We start from the raw sequence: 27,218 nt of genomic DNA, 5'->3' as shown, positions 1-27,218 counted from the left end.
CAGAGTTTTCCGTCTCCTAGGCGGGCTGCCGTCCAAGGCTGATGAGCCCCAGCTGCCCAAAGCAACTGGTTTTGAGGCCCCAGTGGTCTGTCTGCCTTTGCCCCTTCTCCTGTCAGTAAAAACAGTTCTGCCGGGCCTAGTAGCTAAACCACACGTGAAGGCCGGGAGTCGGACTTGGTTGTCAGAGACGGTTAGAGACGCACGGCATTTGGAGCACTTTCTAGGTAGCGGGAGCTTATCCCCACTACCACCCCCGGCTATGACAACCTTAGGAACCTAAGGCCTATTTTACCATGTGCCTCCAAGTACCCCAAAACCACATCCTAGATACTCAACTCCAACATCTTCGCAACCACCGAGGTCAGACTAACTAGCCTATCATTTCTTTTCTTCTGCCTCTCCGCCTTCATGAAGAATGGAGGGACATTTGCAATTTTCCAGTCTTTTGGAACCATTCCAGAACCTAGTGATTCTTGAAAGATTATTGCCAATGCCTCCACAATCTCTTCAGTCTCCTCTTTCAGAACCTTGGGTTCTATTATACGCCCTGTCTTTGGCTTTTAAGTTGGCTTTAACTTCTGTTCTTAGCCACGGTTGTGTCATCTTGCTTTTAGAATTCTTCTTCCTCTTTGGAATGTAATATATCCTGTGCCTTCCAAATTGCTTCCAGAAATTCCAGCGATTGTTGATCTGCTGTCTTTCCAGCCACTGTTGTTCCCAATCAATTCTGGCCAACTCTTCTCTCATGCCTCTGTAGTTCCCTTTACTCCACTGTAATACTGATACATCACACTTTTAGATTAGATTATGAGGACACGCAGTCCTCTTTTATTGTCATTTAGTAATGCATGCATTAAGAAATGATACAATATTCCTCCAGTGTGATATCACAGAAACACAGGACAGACCAAGACTGAAAAACTAACAAAAACCACATAACTATAACATATAGTTACAACAGTGCAACAATACCATAACTTGATGAAGAACAGGCCATGACACTAAAAAAGTTCAAAGTCTCTCCAAAGTCCCACATCTCACGCAGACGGGAGAAGGAAGAAAACTCTCCCTGCCATGCCCGACCACAGTCCGACTCTGAGTCGTCCGAAAACTTCGAGCTCTGATCAACCCTCCGACACCGAGTCCCGAGCACCATCTCTGCCGAACACTTCGACCTCAGCCTCGGTCGCCAGCAGCAGGCAAAGCCGGGGATTTTGGGGCCTTCCCTCTGGAGATTCTCAATCGCACAGTAACAGCGGCAGCGAACCGGGCATTTCAGAAATTTCCAGATGTTCCTCTGCTTCTCACATCTGTCTCCATCAAATCAGAATTGTGCACGGCGTCCTACTTCCAAATACGATATCATTTCACTGGAGAGCTGGGCACGCTGCGTCGCTCTGCCATCTTCTCCTCCCACCCTTCAGCTTTTCCTTCTCAAATTTCAGGGTGAATTCGATCATATTATGATCACTTTTCCCTAAGGGATCTTTTCTCACTGTTACCATCAGGTAGGTCGGACAGAAGCCTGAAGGGACACACTCAGCGATTCAGAGCAGCTTCTTTCCCTCTGCCATCTGTTTCCTAAATGGACATTGAAACCGTGACGATCACCTCACTTTTTTAATATACAATTATTTCTGTTTTTTGCATGATTTTAATCTATTCAATATATGTATACTGTAAATTGATTTACTTATTATCATTGTTATTCTATATTATGTATTACATTGAACTGCTGCTGTTAACAAATTTCGTGACACGTGCCTGGTGATAATAAACTGGATTTTGACCTTAAGCTCTCTGATCAATTCTGGTTCATTGCACAACACCCAGTTCAGAATAGCTCACCCTGTAGTGTGGTCAACCAGGAGCTGTCCTAAAAAGAAATTCCTGGTCTTGGGGTCCTGCACCAACCTGATTTTCCCAATCTACCTGCATATTGAAAGCTCTCATGACTATTGCAACATTGCCCTTCTGGCATGTATTTTTGATCTACCTTTGTAATTTGTAGACCACATTTTTACTGCCATTTGGGAGTCTGTATACAACTCCCATCAGGGCCTTTTTACCCTTGCAGCTCCTCAGCTCTATCCACAATGATTTAACACATTGCCTACCTGCATCCCTGTCAACCCCATTCTCCTGCCTTCTCCCTGTACCTTTGATGCCCTGACTAATCAATAATCATACAAGAATCCATCAACCTCCTCTTTAAATCTAGCAAATGATTTGGCCTCCATCTGTGACAATGAATTCCACAGATTCACTATGCTCTGGCTGAAGAAATCCCCTCCTCATCTTTGTTCTAAAGGGATGTCCCTGTATTCTGAGGTTATGGCCTGTGGTCCTAGACTCCCCCACTATAGGAAACATCCTCTCCTCTTCCAGTCTATCTAGGCCTATCAATATTCAATTGGCTTCAAAGAGATTTTTCCCTCATTCAAATACAAGAAAAGAACCATTAAATGCTCATCAGACAGTAACCCTTCTATTCCTGAAATTATTGTTGTGAACCTCCTCTGGGCCTCCTCAAATGCCAGCACACCTTTTCTTAGTTACAAATATTCTCAATAGTTCCCCAAAATTAACCAGTCTCCTGAACACTGGAGACAATAAACCTACAAACCCTCACGTCTCTGGGATGTTGCTGTAAGTTGGAAGCACTGAAGGAAGTCCATGTTGGCACCATGGGGCAAATCTGCAAGCTCCACAAAGGCAGCTCCTGAACTCGGGATCGAACCCAGCTCTCTGTTGCTCTGCTCACTGAGCCACTGGCCTGCTGCATAATCCTGTGTTATATGAATAAACATTTGGTCTTTCCTTTTCTGAACAACGTGAACTTTTCAGTATCAAATAACAAACAGAGAAATCGAATAGCAGCTGGCAAATCTGAAAAGGCCCTTTTCAGGTGACTGGAAGATTGGGAAGCTTTTAAAAACCAACAATTTATTCTTAAATGTTAAAAAAGGACCCGCATTTACCACCTCGTCTGGCAGCTCATTCCATACTCCCACCACTCTCTGTGTGAAGAAGCCCCCTCTAATGTTCCCTTTAAACTTTTCCCCCCTCACCCTTAACCCACGTCCTCTGGTTTTTTTCTCCCCTTGCCTCAGTGGAAAAAGCCTGCTTGCGTTCACTCTATCTAAACCCATCATAATTTTATATACTATCAAATCTCCCCTCATTCTTCTACGCTCCAGGGAATAAAGTCCCAACCTATTCAACCTTTCTCTGTAACTGAGTTTCTCAAGTCCCGGCAACATCCTTGTAAACCTTCTCTGCACTCTTTCAACCTTATTTATATCCTTCCTGTAATTTGGTGACCAAAACTGAACACAATACTCCAGATTCAGCCTCACCAATGCCTTATACAACCTCATCATAACATTCCAGCTCTTATACTCAATACTTTGATTAATAAAGGCCAATGTATCAAAAGCTCTCTTTACGACCCTATCTACCTGTGACGCCACTTTTAGGGAATTTTGTATCTGTATTCCCAGATCCCTCTGTTCCACTGCACTCCTCAGTGCCTTACCATTAACCCTGTATGTTCTACGTTGGTTTGTCCTTCCAACGTGCAATACCTCACACTTGTCAGTATTAAACTCCATCTGCCATTTTTCAGCCCATTTTTCCAGCTGGTCCAAGTCCCTCTGCAGGCTCTGAAAACCTTCCTCACTGTCTACTACACCTCCACGCTTTGTATCATCAGCAAACTTGCTGATCCAATTTACCACATTATCATCCAGATCATTGATATAGATGACAAATAACAATGGACCCAGCACTGATCCCTGTGGCACACCACTAGTCACAGGCCTCCACTCAGAGAAGCAATTCTCTACCACCACTCTCTGGCTTCTTCTCAAGCACCTTATTTACTCTCTGCTTCCTATACTCGTCATACAACTCCCTCTTCTTCTTTATCAGAGTTGCAATATCCCTTGAGAACCAAGGTTCCTTATTCCTATTCACCTTGCCTTTAATCCTGACAGGAACATACAAATTCTGCACTCTCAAAATTTCTGCTTTGAAGGCTTCCCACCTACCAATCATATCCATGCCAGAGAACAACCTGTCCCAATCCACGCTTTTTAGATCCTTTCTCATTTCTTCAAATTTGGCCTTCTTCCAGTTAAGAACCTCAACCCTAGGACCAGATCTATCCTTGTCCATGATCAAGTTGAAACTAATGGTGTTATGATCACTGGAACCAAAGTGCTCCCCTACACAGACTTCCGTCACTTGTCCTAACTTGTTTCCTAACAGTAGATCCAATATCGCATCCCCTCTAGTTCGTCCCTCTATATATTGATTTAGAAAACTTTCCTGAACACATTTTACAAACTCTAAACCATCTAGACCCCTAACAGTATGGGAGACCCAATCAATATATGGAAAATTAAAATCCCCTACCACCACAACTTTATGTTTCCTGCAGTTGCCTGCTATCTCTCTGCAGATTTGCACTTCCAATTCTCTTTGACTATTGGGTGGTCTGTAATACAATCCCACTAATGTGGCCATACCTTTCCTGTTTCTCAGCTCCACCCACAAGGACTCAGTAGACAAGCCCTCTAATCTGTCCTGCCTGAGCACTGCTGTAATATTTTCCTTAACAAGCAATGCCACTCCCCCACCTTTCATTCCTCTGCCTCGATCACATCTGAAACATCGGAACCCTGGAATATTAAGCTGCCAGTCCTGCCCCTCCTGTAGCCAAGTTTCACTAATTGCTACAACGTCATAATTCCACGTGTCAATCCACGCCCTCAACTCATCCGCCTTCCCCGCAATACTCCTAGCATTGAAATATATACACCTCAGAAGATTTTTACCACCACTCACAACCTTTCTATTAGTGGATTTGCTTGAACTTTTAACATCATTTATTTTCACCCCAGCCAGACTGTCAGCTCTGGTACTGTGGTTCCCATCCCCCTGCAAATCTAGTTTAAAGCCTCCCCAACAGCACTAACAAACCTCCCTGAAAGGATATTGGTTCCCCTGTAGTTCAAGTGTAACCCGTCTCTCTTGTACAGGTCCCACCTGCCCCAGATGAGGTCCCAACTATCCTGAAATCTGAAACCCTTCTCCCTACACCAGTTTCTTAGCCACTTGTTCATCCTCCAGAGCATCCTGTTCCTACCCTCACTGGCACGTAGCACAGGTAGCAATCTTGAGATTACCACCCTCGAGGTCCTGCTTTTCAACTTCGTACCAAGCTCCCTATACTCACTGTCCAGGACCTCCTCACTCTTCCTTGCTATGTCATTGGTACCGATGTGCACCACTACATCTGGCTGATCACCCTCCCACTTCAGAATGTCATGCAATCAATCAGAGACATCCTTGACTCTGACACCTGGGAGGCAACAAACCATCGTGGATTCTCTGTCACGACCACAGAACCTCCTATCTGCACCTCTAACTATCGAGTCCCCTATCACTACCGCTCTCCTCTTTCCCCCCTCCCTTCTGCACTGCAGAGCCAGACCCAGCTTTCATCACAGCTGATCCAACTTTCCTCTCTGCATTCTCCCTTATCCCTTCATGCCCTGACCAATCAATAATCTAACAATCTCTGTCTTAAAGGCTTGGCCTCCACAGCTGCCTATGGCAAAGAATTCCACAGATTCACCATACTCTGGCAAAAGAAATTCCTCCTTATCTCCGTTCTAAAAGGACACTCTTCTACACTGAGGCTGTGTCCTTTCTGATTTTGTCTTTTACATTGCAACTTATCCTGTTGACTGCAATTTTTCCCTATTATCAGCCTCTCCTTGCTAGGAGTCTCACTACATAAACCAACAACCTCATCCTCAGCTCTATCACTCCAGTTCCTATCCTTCTGCCAAATGAGTTTAAACCTTCCTGAACAAATCTATCCAACCTGCTTGCAAGGATATTGGACCCCCTTGCGTTCAGGTGTAATCCATCCCTTTTGTACAGGTCATATCTTCCCCAGAAGAGATTCCAATGATCCATAAATGTGAGCCACATATTCTCCTACCAAATCATCCTATTCTTACCTTCACTGGTACGTGGTACATGCAACAATCCAGAGATGACTACCCTGGAGGACCTGTTTCTCAGTTTTCCACCTAGCTCCCTAAAATCTCTCTCAGGGGCCTCCTCACCTTGCCTGCCTATGTCTTTGGTGCCAATATGATCCAAGACTTCTGGCTGCCATCTGGTGACATTATGTAGTTTGATAACAAATTTACTTTGAACTTTGATCAACTTATACAAATGACTCAGGGGAAGGTATCGTTGCTAAATTTGCTGATGGTAGGAAAGTTAGTTTAAAAAGCCAAAGGTAGCTCAGAAACTCACCCATTTAACACTAGCCTAATCACAGGAGAATTTACAACGACCAATTCATCTACTAACTAGTATGTCTGGAGTGTGGAGTGTGAACCAGTATGGAGTGTAGTAGGAAACCAAAGCACCCAGAGAAAACCACACGCTCATAGGAAGAACGTCGAAACTTTCATACAGAGAACGCTGGAAATGAACTCTGAACTCCGACAACACGAGCTGTAATAGTCATACTTTATTGATCCCGGGGGAAATTGGTTTTCTTTACAGTTGCACCATAAATAAGTAGTAATAAAACCATAAACTTGGACAGCATCCTCGTAATAGCGCTATGCGAACCTCTGTGTGTGTTTAAACTAAGTAGTGGGGGGGAGGGGACGAACTGGAAATATAAGGATGGAGATAAAAGGAAAATGAGAATAAGAAAAGTTAAGAAAGACAGCAGAGTCAACAGAGCAGAAAGCTCAAGAAGAGATCGTACAGTATGGCCAAGTGAAATAGGAATTGATATGGGAGGTGAGGGGAGTAATGAATTAAAAGTATTGTATATGAATGCACGGAGTATAAGAAATAAAGTGGATGGGCTTGAGGCACAGTTGGAAGTTGGTAAGTATGATGCTGTGGGAATTACAGAGACATGGCTTCAAGTGGACAGGGCCTGGGAAATGAATATTCAAGGTATACGTCCTATCGAAAGGACAGACTAATGGACAGAGGGGGTGGAGTGGCTCTGTTGGTGAGGAATAATATTCAGTCCCTTGCGAGGGGGGACATAGAATCAGGAGACGTAGAGTCAGTATGGATAGAACTGAGAAATTCTAAGGGTAGAAAGACCCTAATGGGAGTTATCTACAGGCCCCCAAACAGTAGTCTGGATGTAGGGTGTAAGTTGAATCAAGCGTTAAAATTGGCATGTCGCAAAGGTAATGCTACAGTTGTTATGGGGGACTTCAACATGCAGGTAGACTGGAGGAATCAGGTTGGTACTGGACCCCAAGAAAGGGAGTTTGTGGAGTCCCTCTGAGATGGATTCTTAGAACAGCTTGTACTGGAGCCTACCAGAGAGAACGCAATTCTAGATTTAGTGTTGTGCAATGAACTGGATTTGATCAGGGAACTCAAGGTAAAGGAGCCATTAGGAGGTAGTGACCATAATATGATAAGTTTTGATCTACAATTAGAGAGGGAGAAGGGAAACTCGGAAGTGTCAGTATTACAGTTGAACAAAGGGAACTATGGTGCGATGAGGGAGGAGCTGGCCAAAGTTCAATGGAACAATACCCTAGCAGGGATGACAGTGGAACAGCAATGGCAAGTGTTTCTGGGAATAATGTGTGTAGCACCCCCCCCCCTCCCCCCGGCCACCCTCAGGTTCGCTCGGCTCGCTGTCGTCTAGGGAAACAGCCTCGGCCCCGCCAAACTGGATAATTCATTTGTGTGAATGCTGTGTGATGTACCCCATGCCGCCCAAATAACAGACAATACACCAGATACGATTAAATGATTTACAATTTATAGATTATTACTGGAACTATATAATTAAGAGAGAATAAAATGTAAAAGGAAAATAAAAGGCGCCACACTTATCAAAGTTCAAACTCTTCGTGCACAGAACCGTTGGAGCTCAAGGACCTTCTTCTTCACCCTGCGACCCCTATGACCACCTCGACCGGCCGCCTGGGACCAACAACGGTGGTTGACCAGACTCTCCACACGAGTCCGTCTCCGTCTCCTCTCCCCGCCGAACGCCCCTCTCGGGGTCTGACCCCGTTAGCGGACATCACAGCACCTGGTCCATCCTCTGTCTCGCTCTCCCGCCTTCTGCCCCAAAACCCCGCGCATACAGTATCTTCAAATACACCAAAAACATAACAACTATCCCAATTGGTTAATAACATTTTTCTTATCACACTCTAAACCAAAACAAGCTGCTAGCACAAACTTTCTCAGCGTTTAACACAACAAAGCCGCATTCCCCAGATTAACATAACAAAGACGCCATTTTAATTAACCTCCGCAGTAACATAAAAGTCGAAACCCCCTTACACGTGGAAAGTGCAGGATCAGTTCGTTCCAAAGAGGAAGAAAGATCCTAAGGGGAGTAAGGGGAGGCTGTGGCTGACAAGGGAAGTAATGGACAGTATAAAAATAAAAGAGAAGTATAACATAGCAAAGACCAGTGGGAAGCCGGAGGATTGGGAAACTTTTAAAGAGCAACAGAAGGTAACTAAAATAGTGTACAAGATAATAAGAGGAATAGATAGAGCGGATAGCCAGCGCCTCTTCCCCAGGGCACCACTGCTCAATACAAGAGGATATGGCTTTAAGGTAAGGGGTGGGAAGTTCAAGGGGGATATTAGAGGAAGGTTTTTTACTCAGAGAGTGGTTGGTGCGTGGAATGCACTGCCTGAGTCAGTGGCGGAGACAGATACACTAGTGAAGTTTAAGAGACTACTAGACAGGTATATGGAGGAATTTAAGGTGGGGGCTTATATGGAAGGCAGGGTTTGAGGGTCGGCACAACATTGTGGCCCGAAGGGCCTGTACTGTGCTGTACTATTCTATGTTCTATGTTCTATAAAAAGGCAATACGCAGAGAAAAAATGAGGTACGAAGGTAAACTAGCCAAGAATATAAAGGAGGATAGTAAAAGCTTCTTTAGGTATGTGAAAAGGAAAAAAATAGTTAAGACCAAAATTGGGCCCTTGAAGACAGAAACTGGTGAATTTACTATGGGGAACAAGGAAATGGCAGACGAGTTGAAGAGGTACTTTGGATCTGTCTTCACTAGGGAAGACACAAATAATCTCCCAGATGTAATAGTGGCCAAAGGACCTAGGGTAATGGATAAACTGAAGGAAATTTATATTAGTCAGGAAATGGTGTTGGATAGACTGTTGGGTCTGAATGCTGGTAAGTCCCCGGGACCTGATGATCTGTATCCCAGGGTACTTAAGGAGGTGGCTTTAGAAATTGTGGATGCATTGGTAATCATTTTCCAATGTTCTATAGATTCAGGATCAGTTCCTGTGGATTGGAGGGTGGCTAATAGAGTCATAGAAAATTACAACACAGAAACAGGCCCTTTGGCCCATCTAGTTTGTGCTGAACTATTTAAACATCCTACCATGTTGTCCCTCTCTTCAAGAAGGAAGGAAGAGAGAAAACAGGGAATTATAGACCCTGATGTCGGTGGTGGGAAAGACGCTGGAGTCAATCATAAAAGATGAAATTACGACACATCTGGATAGCAGTAACAGGGTCGGTCCAAGTCAGCATGGATTTACGAAGGGGAAATTGTGCTTGACTAATTTTCTGGAATTTTTTGAGGATGTAACTATGAAAATGGACAAGGGAGAGCCAGTGGATGTAGTGTACCTGGACTTTCAGAAAGCCTTTGATAAAGTCCCACATAGGAGATTAGTGAGCAAAATTTGGGCACATGGTATTGGGGGCAGAGTACTGACATGGATTGAAAATTGGCTGGCTGACAGAAAACAAAGAGTAGCAATTAACAGGTCCCTTTTGGAATGGCAGGCAGTGACCAGTGGGGTACCGCAGGGTTCAGTGCTGGGACAGCAGCTGTTTACAATATATATTAATGATTTAGATGAGGGAATTAAAAGTAACATTAGCAAATTTGCCGATGACACAAAGCTGGGCGGCAGTGTGAAATGTGAGGAGGATGTTATGAGAATGCAGGGTGACTTGGACAGGCTGGGTGAGTGGGCAGATGCAGTTTAATGTGGATAAATGTGAGGTTATCCACTTTGGTGGTAAGAACAGGAAGGCAGATTATTATCTAAATGAAGTTAGGAAAAGGGGAAGTACAACAAGATCTAGGTTTTCTTGTACATCAGTCACTGAAAGCAAGCATGCAAGTACAGCAGGCTGTGAAGAAAGTTAATGGCATGCTGGCCTTCATAACAAGGGGAATTGAGTATAAGAGCAAAGAGGTCCTTCTGCAGCTGTACAGGGCCCTGGTGAGACCACACCTGGAGTACTGTGTGCAGTTTTGGTCTCCAAATTTGAGGAAGGACATTCTTGCTATTGAGTAAGTGCAGCGTAGGTTCACAAGTTTAATTCCGGGGATGGCGAGACTGTCATATGCCGAAAGATTGAAGTGACTGGGCTTGTATACTCTGGAATTTAGAAGGCTGAGAGGGGATCTTATTGAAACATACAAGATTATTAAGGGATTGGACACGCTGGAGGCAGGAAGCATGTTCCTGCTGATGGGTGAGTCCAGAACCAGAGGCCACAGTTTAAGAATAAGGGGTAGGCCATTTAGAACGGAGTTGAGGAAAAACTTTTTCACCCAGAGAGTGGAGGATATATGGAATGCTCTGCCCCAGAAGGCTGTGGAGGCCAAGTCTCTGGATGCTTTCAAGAAAGAGATGGATAGAGCTCTTAAAGATAGCGGAATCAAAGGCTATGGGGATAAGGCAGGAACTGGATACTGATTGTGGATGATCAGCCATGATCACAGTGAATGGCGGTGCTGGCTCAAAGGGCCGAATGGCCTACTCCTGCACCTATTGTCTATTGTCTATTGTAGTGCGCAGAGGTGAAGAGGGATTTAGGACAGCTTCTACCTCACTGTTATCAGGGACATCTTGTATAATAATCACATATTTTTGTTCTTAGAATCTGCCTGGTCTTGCTCCTTAGATTATTTATTTCCTGGCATAATTTACATATTAATATTTAATTATTTATGGTTTTATTACTATTTAATTATTTATGGTGCAACTGTAACGAAAACCAATTTCCCCCGGGATCAATAAAGTATGACTATGACTATGACCATGACTAGATGTTCACCTGCACTGTTCTCTCTCTATTACTATGTACGAAAAAATAAATTTGATTCCTCCTTGGTATATGCTAAAATGTGTAACACAAAATGGAAGACTCCTTGGGAGTCAGCAGAGATTTGGCATGCCATTGAAAACCTTGGCAAACCTCTATAGATGTGTGGTGGGAAGTGTACTGACTGGCTGCATTGAGAGGAAAATCCCACAAAAGGTAGAGGATTCGGCCCAGTACAACACAAGCAAAGCCCTCCCAACCATCGAGCACATCTACATGAAACACCGCCATAGAAAAGCAGCATCCATCATCAGAGATCCTCACCACCCAGGGCCATGCTCCTTTCTCGTTGTTGCCATCAGGTAGAAGGTGCTGATGTCTCTGGTCTGGCACCACCAAGTTCAAGTACAGTTACTACCCCTCAACCATCAGGCTCATGAACAAAAGGGAATACCCCCACTCATTTATGGATTCCTGTATCTTGTTATTTCATGCTCATTATTTATTGCTATGTATTTATTATCTGCACTTGCACAATTCGTTTACAGTTTTCAGGTCTTGTTTAGTTATTGTTCTATAGATTTGCTAAGCATGCCCGCAGAAAAAGAATCTCAGAGTTGTATCTGATAATAAACTTTACTTTGAACTTTGAAGTTTGAAAGACAAAATGGTGTTAGTCTGGGATGTAAGAAAGGAGGTACACATTAGTCCACATCAATGTTTTGAGAACTTAGTGCTAGAATAGGTCTACAACCTTGAGAGTAGATAATGGTGGGATTTTAAAAATGCATTTGTCTGGACCAGCACTGGGGTAAATGCTATGATGGATGTGAAAGGATCTTGAAGGGTATGAGAAGAGGTAATATCTTTGCGCAAGGTGGGAATCTTCTCAGGCTGGGCTGTGACAAGCGCTAAGAGTTGGAAAAGAGACAAGGAGAGAGTGAGAGTCAGGGAGAGGGAGATGAGGAGAGAACGGGAGTGGGGTGGAGGGGAGAGAGGGACTAAACGTAACTCTCTAAATTTGCTGAACGGTACAGCAACGCAAAATCCTGCTTTCCCTTGGGAGTGAGAGTCGAAAACTCGCGGGTTAAGTGGAAATTAACGGGGAACTTAAACACGAGGAATTCTGCAGATGCTGGAAATTCAAGCAACACACATCAAAGTTGCTGGTGAACGCAGCAGGCCAGGCAGCATCTCTAAAGGGGAACTGTCAGACCCGTACTTGAACACGTTCGTAAAATAAAATGCAAAGGTGCGATTTTTGTAGTGCGTGGGGGGGGGGGGGGAGGGGGAGGGGGAGAGATTGGGAACTGACCAGCGAGAGTCAGTTTGAAGAAACGAAACTAACTGGGGTTTCTATTCTGGCTCGGGGCGGAGGTGACTGCCTCATTCTAAGTATTTCCTGTTGTTAGTTCGCCTGTCTTTCGCATCACTCTTTCTGTCCCACACTGTCCGGAGCAGAGGTAGCCTGAGAACCAGCAAGATGATGGAACAACAGCCGATCTACAACCCGGTAGGACCCAGAAGACCCGCCCGATTAGACCGGTAGCGGGTCCTCGGCCGCTCGTTCGCTATTTGGTCGTTTTTTCCTGACAGTATCTGCTTGTTTCTTTCAGTATTTCTCTTGTTTTGGGGGTGGGGGACAGGAAGCTTGAGACAATGATGGGGGGAGAGGGGAAGGGGTAAGGGGAAGAGCTTTTGGTGAGAGGTTGCAGATAATGGCGGAGAGTGGAGGACGCGAGGGTGTACAGCGAGGGAGAGAGGCGGGGGGACTGGGAGAATGAGGGGAATGGGCCATCGAGGTGGACTGGAGGGAGGGAGGGAGGGAGGGGGGAGAGAGAGTAAGACAAACTGCAAGTGAAGGAGAATGAGAGGGACTGGGAGAATAAGAGGGACGATAAAATTGAGGGGAACTGAGAAAGTGAGGGCGTGGGAGACTCGGAGGGAGTGAGATGAGCCATTTGGAATGGAAATGGTGGTGAGTGTGAAAGGAACTCTTAACAGAGGGGTGGCCAGCACGCAAAGGAGTTAAACACGAGGAATTCTGCAGATGCTGGAAATTCAAGCAACACACATCAAAGTTGCTGGTGAACGCAGCAGGCAGGCAGGCAGGCAGCATTTCTAGGAAGAGGTACAGTCGACGTTTCGGGCCGAGACCCTTCGTCAGGACTAACTGACTGTACCTCTTCCTAGAGATGCTGCCTGGCCTGCTGCGTTCACCAGCAACTTTGATGTGTGTTACCCAAAAGAGTAGCCATTTTGTCTTTGCACGCTCTTTATTGCAGACACAGACATCCCATCCTGTAGCACCATCAATTTGCGGGAGACTTCCGAGAGAGGTGGGATGTCGACAATAGAGTAGCTCCTTAGTAGCTGGCCAGCTAGTTTAAATGATGTTAGCTATGTTAATAAATGAATGACACCTGTTAAACTCACCTCAACATGTCTTTTACAGTCTTAACCCACCACGGGCAATAGAAAAGTCATTGTTGCAAACAGTGCGGCGAGCAACACTGTCATTATTTTTGACCCCTATTAGGCAGGGGTACACTTTAGTGTAGTCTGGGGTGACGTACGTTTTATTTTTTTTTGGAACACTCTGCCATGGCGCGCGCGCGCTCTCTCTCTCTCTCTTTCGTGGTCGCTCGCGCGCTCTCTCTTGCTTTTCTCTCGCTCGCTATCAAAAAAATTGATTTCCGTGATATTGTATATAATTTGCGGGTATCAGGGAGCCACTATTAATATGCAGGAGACTCCAGAACTTCCGGGAGTGGTGGGAAGTCTGCAGACATGGCTGATCTGTCCCTAAACTTCGCCTACTCCTTTTGGCTGCCAAAGAATGCAATTTTGGACCGAGCAACAATGTATTGTTTTCAGATCGGAAATTATTATTTTTCTCAGGAAATTCTAAAATATCCGTTTGTTTTCGAATGGGACCACTTATGATTTTAAACCTGCCTCCTTTTGATCTGGACTTACCCAATTGTGAAAAAAGACCTTCTCACTATGTATCCTATTCAACCTTTTAAACAACTCGATCAAATTAACCCGTCATTTCTTTTATTCCTGGGAATGCAAACTTCAAATTCTTATGTCTAATCCTTGGAATCTTGGTGAGACTTTGCTAAATTTGTATGGTTGACATTGTCATTGCCAATATGTTCTTTTGAAAGTGTTCAGAACCCCAGTCTATTATTTTTTTGGAAAACTTAGTTCGGCACTTTATTACTGAAGTCAAGTTATAGTCCTGAATTAGGCAAGGCTAATTTTGAAGGCATTAAGCAGGAATGGTCAAAGTTGATTGAGAGAGACATTTTCCAAGTGGGAGTCTTATAAAAGTGTGATAGACAGAGTTGCTGTCCGAGTGAAGGGCTAAGCTGGCTTGTAGAGGGAACCCTGGATGAGGAGAGAGAGTGCGGAAAAGGAAAGAGGGGCATGGCAGGAATAAGTAGCAAGGATCAAATGATGAGTACTAAGGGAAATCAGGTGTGAACATGACATTTTTTTGCAGATAAAATTTAGGAGCATCCTAAAAGTTTTCACAAATAAATGAAGAAAGCTAACCAGGGTGATAATAGGTAAGTTAGTTTATTATCATATGTACTGACTACACTGGAAAGTCATTTCATCAGATTAGTGCATTGACTTAGTATTACCAAGAACGAGTATTATGTCAGACAATGAGGGGTAAGGGTCTAACAAGGTAGGTTGTGATGACAGAAATCCATCATTCAACAGTCATCATTCCAGCAGGGTAGAACCTGTCCTTGCACCCAGTGGAATGTGCTGTCAGGCTTTTGTATCTACTGCCTGTTGGAAGGGGCGGGGGGGGGGGAGAAGGATGAGTTTCCAGGGTACTTGGAGATGAATGATAAAATAAATCAAGGTCAGCATGGTTTCTGTAAAGGGAAATCTCATCTGATGAATCTGTTAGAGTTCTTTGAGGAAGTAACAAACAGAGTGGACAAAGGAGAGGCAGTGGATGACATTTACTTGAATTTTCAGAAGGCACATGATAAGGTGCCACACATGAGGCTGCTTAACAAGATAAAGTCCTATGGCATTACAGGAAAAGTGCCAGAATGGATAGTGGAATAGTTGAGGCAACGAGTGGGAATAAGAGGGCCTTTTCTGGTTGGCTGCTGGTGTCTGGTGGGGTTCCTCAGGGGTCAGGACTGGGACCACTACTTTTCACATTGTTTTACAGTGACTTAGTTAATGAAATTGATGGTTTTGTGGCAAAGTTTGCAGATGATATGAAGATAAGTGGAAGGGTAGGTAGTGCTGAGGAAGCAATGCAATTGTAGAAGGACTTAGACAAATTGGAAGAATGGTCAAAAAAGTGGCAGATGGTATACAGTGTTGGGAAATGTATGATAATGCATTTTGGTAAAAGGAACAGTAGTGCAGGCTATTATCCAGATGGGGAGAAACTTCAAACATCAGAGGTGCAGAGGGACTTGTGAGCCCTCATGCAAGACTTCCGGAAGGTTAATTTACAAGTTGAGTTTGTGGTAAAGAAGGTAAATGCAATGTTGGCATTTGTTTCAAGGGGAATAGAACATAAAGACAAGGAGATAATGCTCAGGCTTTTATAAGACACCAGTCAGGCGCACTTGGAGTATTGTCCACAGTCCTGGGCTCCATATCTCAGAAAAGATGTGTTGTCATTGGAAAGAGTACAGAAGAGATTTACAAGGATGATTCCAAGAATGCTGGGCTTAACATATGGGGAAAGGTTGGAGCTTTGGCCCTGTACTCACTGGAATTTAGAAAAATGCAGGGGGATCTCATTAAAACCTACTGAATATTGAAAGGACTAGATAAAGTGGTTGTGGAGAGGATGTTTCCTATGGTGAGGGTATCCAGGACTAGAGGGCACAGCCTCAAAATTGAGGGGTAACCTTTTAGAACAGAAGTAAGGAATAATTATTTTAGCCAGAGACTAGTGGATCTGTGGAATGCTCTGCATACCACAAAGGAAAAATTAATGGGAAGATAGAGGATTGGGAAGTTTTTAAAAACCTACAGAGAGCAACTAAAAGAATCATTAGAAGGGAAAAGATGAAAAATGAAAGCAAGCTAGCAAATAATATCGAAGTGGATAGTAAAAGCTTTTTCAAATATGTAAAAAGTAAAAGATGTGAGTGGATATAGGATCGCTAGAAAATGAGTCAGGAGAAATAATAACAGGACAAGGAGATGACAGATGAACTAAATGAGTATTTTGCATCAGTCTTCACTGTGGAAGACACCAGCAGTGTGCCAGATGTTATAGTGTGTGAAGGGAGAGAAGTGGGTGCAGTTACTATTACAAGACAGAAGGTGCTCAAAAAGCTGAAAGACCTAAAGGTACATAAACACCCAGACCAGATGAACCCTAGGGAAAGAGTGTTAGAGATTGTGACTGTATTAGCAATGATCTTTCAAATATCATTGGACTCTGGCATGGTGTCAGGGGACTGGAAAATTGCAAATGTCATTCCACTCTTTACAAAAGGAGGAAGGCAGCAGAAAGGAACTTTTAGACCAGTTAGTGTGACCTCAGTGGCAGTTAGAGTCAGTTGTTAAGGATGAGGTGATGGAGTACTTGGTGACACAGGACAAGATAGGACAAAATCAGCATGGTTTCCTTAAGGGAAAATCCTTCCTGATGAACCTGTTGGAATTCTTTGAGATTACAAGTAGGATAGATAAAAGGGATGCAGTGGATGTTGTATATTTAGACTTCCAGAAGGCCTTTGATAAGGTGCCACACATGAGGCTGCTTAACCAGTTAAGCGCCCTTGGTATTACAGGACAATTACTAACATGGTTAGAGCATTGGCTGATTGGAAGGAGGCAGCAAGTGAGAATAAAAGGATCTTTGTCTGGTTGGCTGGCAGTGACTAGGGGTGTTCTGCAGGGGTTGGTGTTAGGACCACTTCTTTTTATGCTATATATCAATGATTTAGATGATGGAATAGATGGCTTTGTTGCCAGGTCTGCAGATGATACGAAGATTGGTGGAGGGGCAGGTGGTGTTGAGGAAACAGGTAGGCTGCAGAAGGACTTAGACAGATTAGGAGAATAGGCAAGAAAGTGGCAAATGAAATACGATGTTGGAAAATGCATGGTCATGCACTTTGGTAGCAGAAATAAATGTGTGGACTATTTTCTAAACAGAGAGAAAATCCAAAAATCTGAGATGTAAAGGGACTTGGGAGTCCTTGTGCAGAACACCCTGAAGGTTAACTTTCAGGTTGAGTCAGTGGTGAGGAAGACAAGTGCAATGTTAGCATTCATTTCAAGAGGTCCAGAATACAAGAGCAGGGATGTGATGCTGAGGCTTTATAAGATACTGGTGAGGCCTCACCTTGAGTATTGTGAACAGTTTTGGGCTCCTCATCTTAGAAAAGATGTGCTGGCATTGGAGAGGGTCCAGAGGAGGTTCACAAGGATGATTCCAGGAATGAAAGGGTTATCATACAAGGAACGTTTGATGGCTCTGCGTCTGTACTCACTGGAATTTAGAAGGATAAGGGGGATCTCATTGAAACCTGAGTAGATGTGGAAAGGATGTTTCCCATGGTGGGAGAATTCAGGACAGGAGGGCACACTCTCAGGATTGAAGGGCATCCATTCAAAACAGTGAAAGCTCCTGACCTGATTCTGGTGTTGCTATTGCAAGTAAGGTATTTATTTTACCTGTGCACATGTGTACTTGTGCTGATAAAACTTTTGCTACACACAAATGGGAGCATAGCTCACACGAATGTGCAGCTAAACAAATGATATAGTTGGAGAGGCTTTAGATTTCTGAGTTACTCGGGACATTTCCAGGGAAGGTGAACATGTTGCATGTGAGTTGGAATGGGTCCAACATCCTTGTAGGGAGGTGTGCCAGTGCTGCTAAGGTGGGTTTAAAATTAATCTGGCAGGAGAATGGGACTCAGTAAATATGTATATGGGGGGGACGCACCTTCACACAGAGCAGGAAATGTGAAGCCTCATGCACAGAGCAAACATGGGAAGATGAGATAAGGCACATGGAAGATGTGTGATGCTAAATTGCATTTATTTTAGTACAAAGAGTCTGATTTTTCAAGATACGACCTCCATATTATTTATTTACTTTTTAATTTATTATAAGATCATAAGATAAAGGAGCAGAATTAGGCCATTTGGCCCATTGAGTCTGCTTCACCATTTCATCATGGCTGATCCAATTTTCCTCTCAGCCCCAAGCTCCTGTCTTCTCCCTGTGTCTCTTCATGCCCTGACCATGAATTACAAAGGAATAAGTCCCCATACCTTTCCCTGTATCTGTTCATGCCCTGACCTTGCTATTACAGAGGAAGAAGTGCTGGGCAAACTGAAAGGTCTTAAGGTAGCTAAGTCACCTTGACCAGATGGATTACATCCTAGAGTCCTGAAAGAGGTGGCTGAAGAGATAAGGAAATGTCATCCACTGCCTCTCCTTTGTCCTTTGATGATGCGAGGATAGGTGGAAGAGTAGATAGTGCCGAGGAAGTAATGTGATTGCAACAGGACTTAGATAAACTTGAACACTGGGCAAAACAGAGGTAGATGGAATACAGTTGGGAAATGTATAATGCATTTTGGTAAAAGGAACGATAGTTCAGGTATTGTCTAAATGGGGAGAAAATTCAAACATCAAAGGTGCAGAGAGACTGAGGAGTCCTTGTGCAAGACACCCAAAAGGTTAATTTACAAGTTGAATCTTCAGTAAAGAAGGCAAATGCAGTGTTTGTATTTATTTCAAGGGAAATAGAATATAAAAACAAGGAGTTAATGCTGAGCCTTTATAAGACTCAAGTCAGGTTGCACTTGGAGTACTGTCAACAGTTTTGGACCCTATATCTGAGAAAGGATATGTTGTTATTGGAGAAAGACCAGAGGATGTTCATGAGGATGATTCTGGGAATGAAGGGGTTAACATCTGTGGAGCATTTGGCGGCTTTGGGCCTGTACTCACTGGAATTTAGAAGAATGCGTGGGGATCTCATTTAAACCTACCAAATATTGAAAGGACTAGATAAGGTGGATGTGGAGAGAATGTTTCCTCTGGTGGGGTTATCTAGAGGGCACAGCCTCAAAATTGACGGGTGACCTTTTAGAACAGAAGTAAGGAGGAATTCTTTTAGCCAGAGAGTGGTGAATCTGTGGAATGCTCTGCCACAGACTGTGGTCAAAGCCTAGCTATCGGTATACTTAAAGCAGAAGTTGATAGATTACTCAGACACGAGGAAACCTGTAGATGCTGGAAATTCAAGCAATACGCATAAAAATGCTGGTGAACGCAGCAGGCCAGGCAGCATCTATAAGAAGAGGTACAGTCGACGTTTTGGGCCGGGACCTTTCGTCAGGACTAACTGAAAGAAGAGATAGTAAGAGATTTGAAAGTGGGAGGGGGGAGGGAGAGATCCAAAATGATAGGAGAAGACAGGAGGGGAGGGGTGGATCTAGAGCTGGAGAAGGGAAGGGATCATGGGACGGGAAGCCAGGGGAGAAAGGGGGGGGAGGGGAGCCCGGAGGGTGGAGAGCAGGCAAGGAGTTACAGTGAGAGGGACAGAGGGAGAAAAAAAGAGAGGAAAAAAATGGGAAAAAATAAAAAAATATATAAAATAAATAAATAAGGGATGGGGTGTGAAGGGGAGGAGGGGCATTAACAGAACAATATTCATGCCGCCAGATTGGAGGCTACCCAGACGGAATATGAGGTGTTGTCCCTCCGACCTGAGTGTGGCTTCATCTTTACAGTAGAGGAGGCTGTGGATAGACATATCAGAATGGGAATGGGATGTAGAATTAAAATGTGTGGCCACTGGGAGATCCTGCTTTCTCTGGCGGACAGAGCATAGGTGTTCAGCGAAATGGTCTCCCAGCCTGCGTCGGGTCTTGCCAATATATAGAAGGCCACACTGGGAACACCGGATGCAGTATATCACCCCAGCTGACTCACAGGTGAAGTGTCGTCTCACCTAGAAGGATTGTCTGGGGCCCTGAATGCAATTCCCTCCCACCCCCCTTCTGCTTTCCGCAGGGATTGCTCCCTAAGCGACTCCCTTGTCCATTCATCCCCCACAGCCCTTCCCGCCGATCTCCCCCCCAGCACTTACCCTTGTAAGCGGAACAAGTGGTGGAGGCGGATACAATCACGTCTAAGAGGCATCTGATGAAACACTTGAATCAACAAGGCAGAGACGCATACGGACCAGGAATTGAATTGAATTGAATTTATTTCTTACATCCTTCACATACATGAGGAGTAAAATTTTTTACTGGTGGATGGGATTACCCATATAGGTATTTGATGGATGGCAAGAAAATGATGTGCCAAAGCAGATGCAACGTGTTCAAAACTCCATGGAGCAGCTGACAGAATAAGGGAAGGGGATCTTGCGATGGACTTTATTAATGCTCCACCAAGTGCTTCTTGAAGGGGAACGTTGGAATTTCTTGAAAAGCCAGATCTGACGGGTAATGGAGGGGACACAGGTAAAAGTGAGTTCAAGCCCAGGCAAAGTACAATACCAACCGTCAGATTTCCTACATAGATTGTGAAAGCACCCACAACCTGAATTAACAGTAAAAGACAATGGGAGAATCTTTTATCCACTTTCAGAGGCGGTAGTTAATTGGGAATTTTCATCCATCAATTTCCACCTCACAGACCTGTATGCAAAAGATTATATTTACACAGCAACACATACAAAATGCTGAAGGAACTCAGCAGGCCATGCAGCATCAATGGGAAGGAATAAAGAGCTGATATGGGATGAGACCCTTCATCATGAGTGAAAAGGAAGGGGGCAGAAGCCAGTTAAGAAGGTGGGGAAGGAGTACAAGCTGGAAGGTGATAGGTGAAGCCAGATGAGGAGGAAGGTAGGTGGATGGGGGTGAGGAAGGATGAAGTGAGGAGCTGGGAGGTGATAGTTGGAAAAGGTAAGGAGCTGAAGAAGCAGGAACCTGACAGAGGAGAGTGGGCCATAGGAGAATGGTCACAAAAGGGTGGTGAATCTTTAAATTTCTCTACCTGAGAGGTGGCCTAGTATATTCAAGACAGATAGGTAAACATTTAGATATTAAGGGAATGAAGAAATCTGGGGTTAGTGCAGAAAAATGACACTGAAGTAATAGATCTGCAGTGATCCTATTGAATAATTGAAGGAATATCATTGGGTGAATGTCCAAATCTTGCTTCAATTTCTTATCTTCTGTAACATATGAGCAATGCGTCTTGACATAGGAGCAGAATTAGGCCACTTGTCCCATTGAATCTGCTCCACCATTCCATCATGGCTGATTTATTATCGTTCTCAACCCCATTTTTCTGCTTTCGATCCGTAACCTTTGATGCCATGACTAATTAACAAACTATAAACCTCTGCTTTAAATGTACTCAATGACCTGGTTTCCACAGCCATCTGTGCTAATGAATTCCACAGATTCAACACTTTCTAGCTCAAGAAATTCCCCCTAACTCTCTAATTCTTAAATTGAATGTTTTGTTTATCTACTTGCTCATGGTAATGAGTAACCAAAGTGTTGACATCACAACCAACCTCTTCTCCAATTGTTTATTGATGATGTTTCATTGGCAACGAGATTGCCATCAGTTGGTATGCAAATGTTTTATGGGACAGGAGAGATATATTGAGAGGAACATTGGAAATGGTAATTTTGAGGAGGATGATGTTCACACGACAATCATGAGGAAATATGGGGGCCTTTAAGTGTTCTAAGCATATTTATTCCTTCTTTCAGATTATCCCCTTCACAGGAAGTATATTTGGTGGACTTCAAGATGGGAAGCTGGTTGTAATTCAAGGACAGGTGCCAGGACATGCAAAGAGGTAAGATAACTAGATCTTTGACAGTCCAGGCTTAAAAGGTTGCAAGATTTTTCACTGCACAAGTTCAGGCCTCCTAATCGTTGCCAGCTAGACATAGGAGCAGAATAAGGCCATTCAGCCCATCGAGTCTGATCCACCATTTGAACACATTTTCTCCATCATTTGGTCTTTGTAGGTTAGAATATATTCAATTTCTAACACGCACTGTAGATTGATTTGAAATGAATCAATCCATTTTTGACTGGAACATTAACTCTATTTTCCCTCTCCACAGGTGCTAAATAATCTTGTGTTTCCAGCATTTTGTTTGCTTATGTTTCAGAGTTAAGGAATCTGCGGGCTTTGTTTTGCTTTCCTAACGTTTCTCTTCCAATGTCCATTCCAATCCCAATACTTCCTGACCCACTCAGATGTTTGTTATTAAACAGCGTCAAGTGATTTACTGACCTGAGTACTGAGCCAAGATCAAAACACTGCAGATGCTGGAAACCTGAAATAATTATAGAGAATGCTGAAAGCACTCATGAGGTCAGGTAGCATCTGTGGAGAGAGAAACAAAGTTGACGTATCAGGTCAATGACCTTTCTTAGGAGAGCTGACAATTCAGTTTTTAAGTTACAAATATAAGAAAGACATCTACCTGGACACAAAAGAAATCACTACCTCTTGTAAGATAAGGTGGACTCTTGACCTCACAATCTACCTTGTAATAATCGTGCACTTTATTGTTTACCTGAATTGCACTTTTTCTAATGGCCTTTAATACTTCTCAATCAGAATCAGGTTTAAAATCAATGGCCTATGTCATGAAATTTGTTAACTTAGTGGCAACAGTTCAATGCAATAAATGATAATGTAGAGAAAAAATATAAATCAATTACAGTAAGTACATATACAAACGTTTGGATGTATATTAAATAGTTAAGTTAAGAGTAGTGCAAAATCAGAAATAATATTAAAAAAAAGAGGTAGCGTTCATGGGTTCAATGTCCATTTAGAAATGGGATGGCAGAAGGGAAGAAGCTGTTCCTGAATCATTGAGTGTGTGCCTTTAGGCTTCTGTACCTCTTCCCGGTGATAACAATGAGAAGAGGGCACACCCTGAGTTGTGGGCGTCCACAACTTTCAGAGGCGCTGCTCCTTGAAGATGTCTTGGATACTACGGAGGTTAGTACCCAAGATGGAGCTGACTAATTTTACAACTTCCTGTATCTTCTTTCGGTCCTGTGCAGTAGCCCCCTGCCCCCCCCCGCCCAATTTATTGCAATTTAATGCAGAATTTACTCTGCTTCATTATCGTTTTAACTTGTTTGTTCTACCTTAGTGCACTGTGTAATGATCTGATCTGTAGGAACAGTATGCACATGGGCATTATATTGACTGGCTGCATCACAGCCTGATAGGAAAACACCAATACCCTTAAATGAAAAATCCTACAAAATGTAGTAGATATGGCCCAGTCTATCCCGGATAAAGCTCTCTCCACTATTGAGCACATCTACACGGAGCATTATTGCAGGGACCCCCACTACCCAGGTCATGCTCTTTTCTCACTGCTGTCATTAGGAAGAAGGTACAGGACAGGAGCCTCAGGACCCACACTGCCAGGTTCAGGAATAGTTATTACCCTTTAATCATCAGAACCAAAGGGGATAACCTCACTCAAATTCACTTACTCCATCATTGAAATGTTCCCATAACCTAAGGGCTCACTTTCAAGAACTCTTCATCTCATGTTCTAGATATTTATTACTTAGATATTTATTAATATCTTTGCGTGTTTGCACATTATCTTGTCTTTTGCACACTGGTTAAACACCCAGCTGGTGCAGTCTTTCATTGATTTTTTTATGGTAATTTAGGATTTTTTGAGTTTACCTGCAAAGAAGTGAATCTCAGGCTTATATCTGGTGACATATATCCACTTTGATAATAAATTTACTTAGAATTTTGAACTTTGAACAAGTGACAATAATAAGCCAATACCAGTAGTGCACATCAACTTTTTTAAGTCCACAGATATTCCTTTCAAACTTTCACAACAGCTTTCAGTTAAGACCATGTTTCCGTCATGACTGGTTCACCGGCTACTCTGGTGACACAGACTGTTGGAGGTCTACAGACAAAGGAGGCTCACTGTCTGAACTTTGTTCTGCAGGTTTGCTGTGGATTTCATGTGTGGCTCCTGCGAGAAGCCGAGATCTGACATTGCCTTTCACTTCAACATTCGCTACGATGAATCTGCTGTGGTCTGCAATACGCTGGAGCGTGAACGCTGGGGATCCGAAGAGAGGAAACAGCAGATTCCCATCAATGCTGGGACGTACTTTGAGCTGATCTTTAAAACACAGTACTATGGTTTCCAGGTATGAGCAATGGCCTCAGTTCCAACTGCAGCATAACCAGTATTAATGGTCAGCAAGGGCTCAATGGGCCAAAGGGCCTGTTTTGTTTCCATGCTGTTCAGCTCTATGATTTGAGGTGTTGTAAATAACCTTTCTATCTTCCACAGCTTTCTGTGAATGGGCAACACTTCCTGCAATACAACCACAGGCTGCCCCTGACCAGAGTGGACACTCTGAAGATTTCGGGAGATGTTCATGTGAACACCATCACTTTTAAGAACCCAAATGTAGGTAGCACACAGCTGCTTGTCAAGCCCAAACCAAGTGTGGAATGCAGAGACCGAGGCAGCTGGGACCACCACTGCTCTTCGGAGCTCTCTCTGCCCATGATGGAGTTTGTTTGCCAATTTTCACAGCCAGCTACATCACATAACAGAAAGCCAGACCTTCAGGTCTCAATTTAACACAGGACTCTTTGCCCCATGATTTTCTGCTGTTCAATAATCAATCTAATCCTTCCATTTGACACAGCCAATAACCCTGCATTTGTTTTTTAATCTGTGTACCTGTCTAAGAGTTTCTTAAATGTTTGTATTGTATCAGCCTCAAGCACTGACCTCAGCAGCGTGTTCCATACACCCACCACTCTCTGTGCAGGAAAAATACTGTTGCTACTTCAGTAATCCTGAGGTCTGTGCAAAATATCCTCAATTCAAAACCCACAACAACGGCTGTGGAAGTTAATTTGAGTTGACTGTATTATGTAGGTTTAGAACAACGTCCTGTTACCAATAGTTCCCATGAAACTGGTGTCTTGTAAACCAGATTTTTATCACAATATCCTTCAGGGAAAAGGTTCTGAAGGAGACTGCAATATCTTTAGGGGTGGGAATGAACATTTTTTCCTAGCAATCCCCACTCCTGTAAATTAATTTGAAACACTTTGTCCTTCTCCATCCCAATCTTCATCAAACCCTCTGAGATTTCTGCTCTCCTTGTGTGGATGTCTCCAGCCAAACCCCACCAGCTGTTGCTCCTTTCTTTTAAAAGCTGAGCTCTTTGACTGGCCCCAACATGCCCCTCATTGTTGATATTTGCTTGTGTGATGGACACCATGTAAAAGCAAGCAGGGCTTGCTGTAGCAATGGTTTTTGCTCCTGGTTGCCATCAGTCTGTCACTGACTCTCTTTCTGTTTTAGGTCACTCCAGCGTATCCTCCTCCTGCTTATACCCCATGTCAGTCTTTTACCGTAAGTTGCATTGTTTTACCTTGTTCTGTAAAATACCTTCTGCCAAGTGTTAGCTGCATGCTTCTTGGTTGTTGACAATAGGTTAGCTCATTTTCCCTGGTGAGATATCTGTTTCCCTTGATGTCCTACTATTCATTGAAATGATGTGGCATCACAGCTCAGTGATGTAGTGATAACGGAAGAGCCTGGCCAAGGGCACTCCAGCTTTCTGAGCATCAGCATGAAATATCATTGCCAGAAACACAAGAGATTCTGCAGATGCTGAGAATCCAGAGTAACACACACAGAATGTTAGGGGAAGCTCAGCAGGTCAGGAAGTATCTATGGAGAGGAATAACAGTCGACAGTTTGGGCTGAGATGTAGTGGAGATGGAAAAACTGAGTAAAGAAAATGACAAATGACAGGGTGGGAAGATACCTTTGAGAGTCAGTAGACATGTGTGTTAATATTACCAGATGTTGTCAGGGACCGGAGACTTACTTGGACCCCTTGCCTGAATTTAGTGAAGACTTGACAATCCTGAATTGGGATGTGGATTTTGAAACATTGTTATAAGCCTGACCTTACTCCTAGGCTGTGGAGACTCCGTTTCCCTCCTTTTTATCTCACCACCTACCTGGGCTCCCATTCAGCCTCTCCCAGTTCTTATCCTCTGCCTTCCCCAGCCCACCTTGCCCAAGGGTGACCTGCAGGCTAGCGGAGGGAAGGGACACCTTAGACCTCCTTTGGTAGAGACATACCTCCACCCAGTCACCCAGGGCTCCTGCTCAGCCTCTCCCATTTACTTTGCCTGCCCCAGCCCAGCTGTTTGTGTAGGGGGATTCTGTAGAGTTTTATTTAGAGTCGTAGAACACAGAAACAGGCCCTTTGGCCCATTTAATTACATGGACCTGCACCTGGACCATAGCTCTCTATCCATGTACCTATCCGAATTTCTATTAAACATTGACATTAAATCCACATCCACCAATTCCACTGGCAGCTCATTCTAAGCTCTCACCATCTTCTGAGTGAAGAAGCTCCTTGTCAAGTTTCCCTTGTCACTATTTTGACACATGCACATCAAAGCAGAGTGAAATGTGTCGTTTGTGTCAATGACCAACACAGTCCAAGGATGTGTTGGAGGGCAGATCGTAGATATTGCCACACTTTACGATTAAGAACCTCTCCGGGACTGAATGTACTGATTGTCAGTCAAAAATCACCCAATCAATAAAAGTCAAAGCACACTATTTCTAAGACATTTAAGAATAGGATGATTTGCAGATGAATGTGTGGCTGAGGAACTGGTGCAGGGGGCAGGACTTCAGCTTTCTGGATCATTCCTCTTCTGGGGAAGGTATGGGTTACACCTGAACCTTTGGGGAGGATTTAAGCTAATTTGGCAGATGGTTAGGAGCCAAAGTAAGGGATAAGGGTGGGGCAGTTGGCATACAACCAGATACAGTGTGCAGTGAGACTGTCAGGAAGGACAGGCAGTAGAATTTCAGTCAGTTGGACGAGTTGAAGTGTAATATGGGGGCAACATCAAAATGGGTGAAGAATACAGAACTGAAGGTGTTATATTTGAATGCACACAGTGTACGAAATAAGGTAGATGATATTATAGTGCAGTTAGAGATTGGCA

The 27,218-nt window shown here is 43.7% G+C and overlaps 1 protein-coding gene across 2 annotated transcripts in view; it reads left to right on the top strand.

The window, feature by feature from the left end:
• Window positions 1-12,473: 12,473 nt before the first annotated feature.
• Window positions 12,474-27,218, top strand: part of LOC140203748 (galectin-9-like) — a 39,885-nt gene continuing 25,140 nt past the window's right edge. Inside the window, exons 1-5 of one of the 2 annotated variants that reach the window (XM_072269786.1) lie at window positions 12,475-12,649; window positions 21,907-21,995; window positions 24,154-24,361; window positions 24,508-24,627; window positions 25,540-25,590. In XM_072269786.1, coding sequence (XP_072125887.1) covers window positions 12,620-12,649; window positions 21,907-21,995; window positions 24,154-24,361; window positions 24,508-24,627; window positions 25,540-25,590 — 498 coding nt within the window. In that variant the 5' untranslated portion in view covers window positions 12,475-12,619. Of the gene's footprint in view, window positions 12,650-21,906; window positions 21,996-24,153; window positions 24,362-24,507; window positions 24,628-25,539; window positions 25,591-27,218 lie in introns of both variants that reach the window. The other variant, XM_072269787.1, reaches the window with a different exon arrangement.

The sequence above is a fragment of the Mobula birostris genome, chromosome 10 (assembly GCF_030028105.1).
Source record: "Mobula birostris isolate sMobBir1 chromosome 10, sMobBir1.hap1, whole genome shotgun sequence".
In the NCBI taxonomy this organism is placed as follows: Eukaryota; Metazoa; Chordata; class Chondrichthyes; order Myliobatiformes; family Myliobatidae; genus Mobula; species Mobula birostris.
Note: the sequence above shows the minus strand (reverse complement) of the source record. Positions and strands in the feature narration are given on the sequence as shown.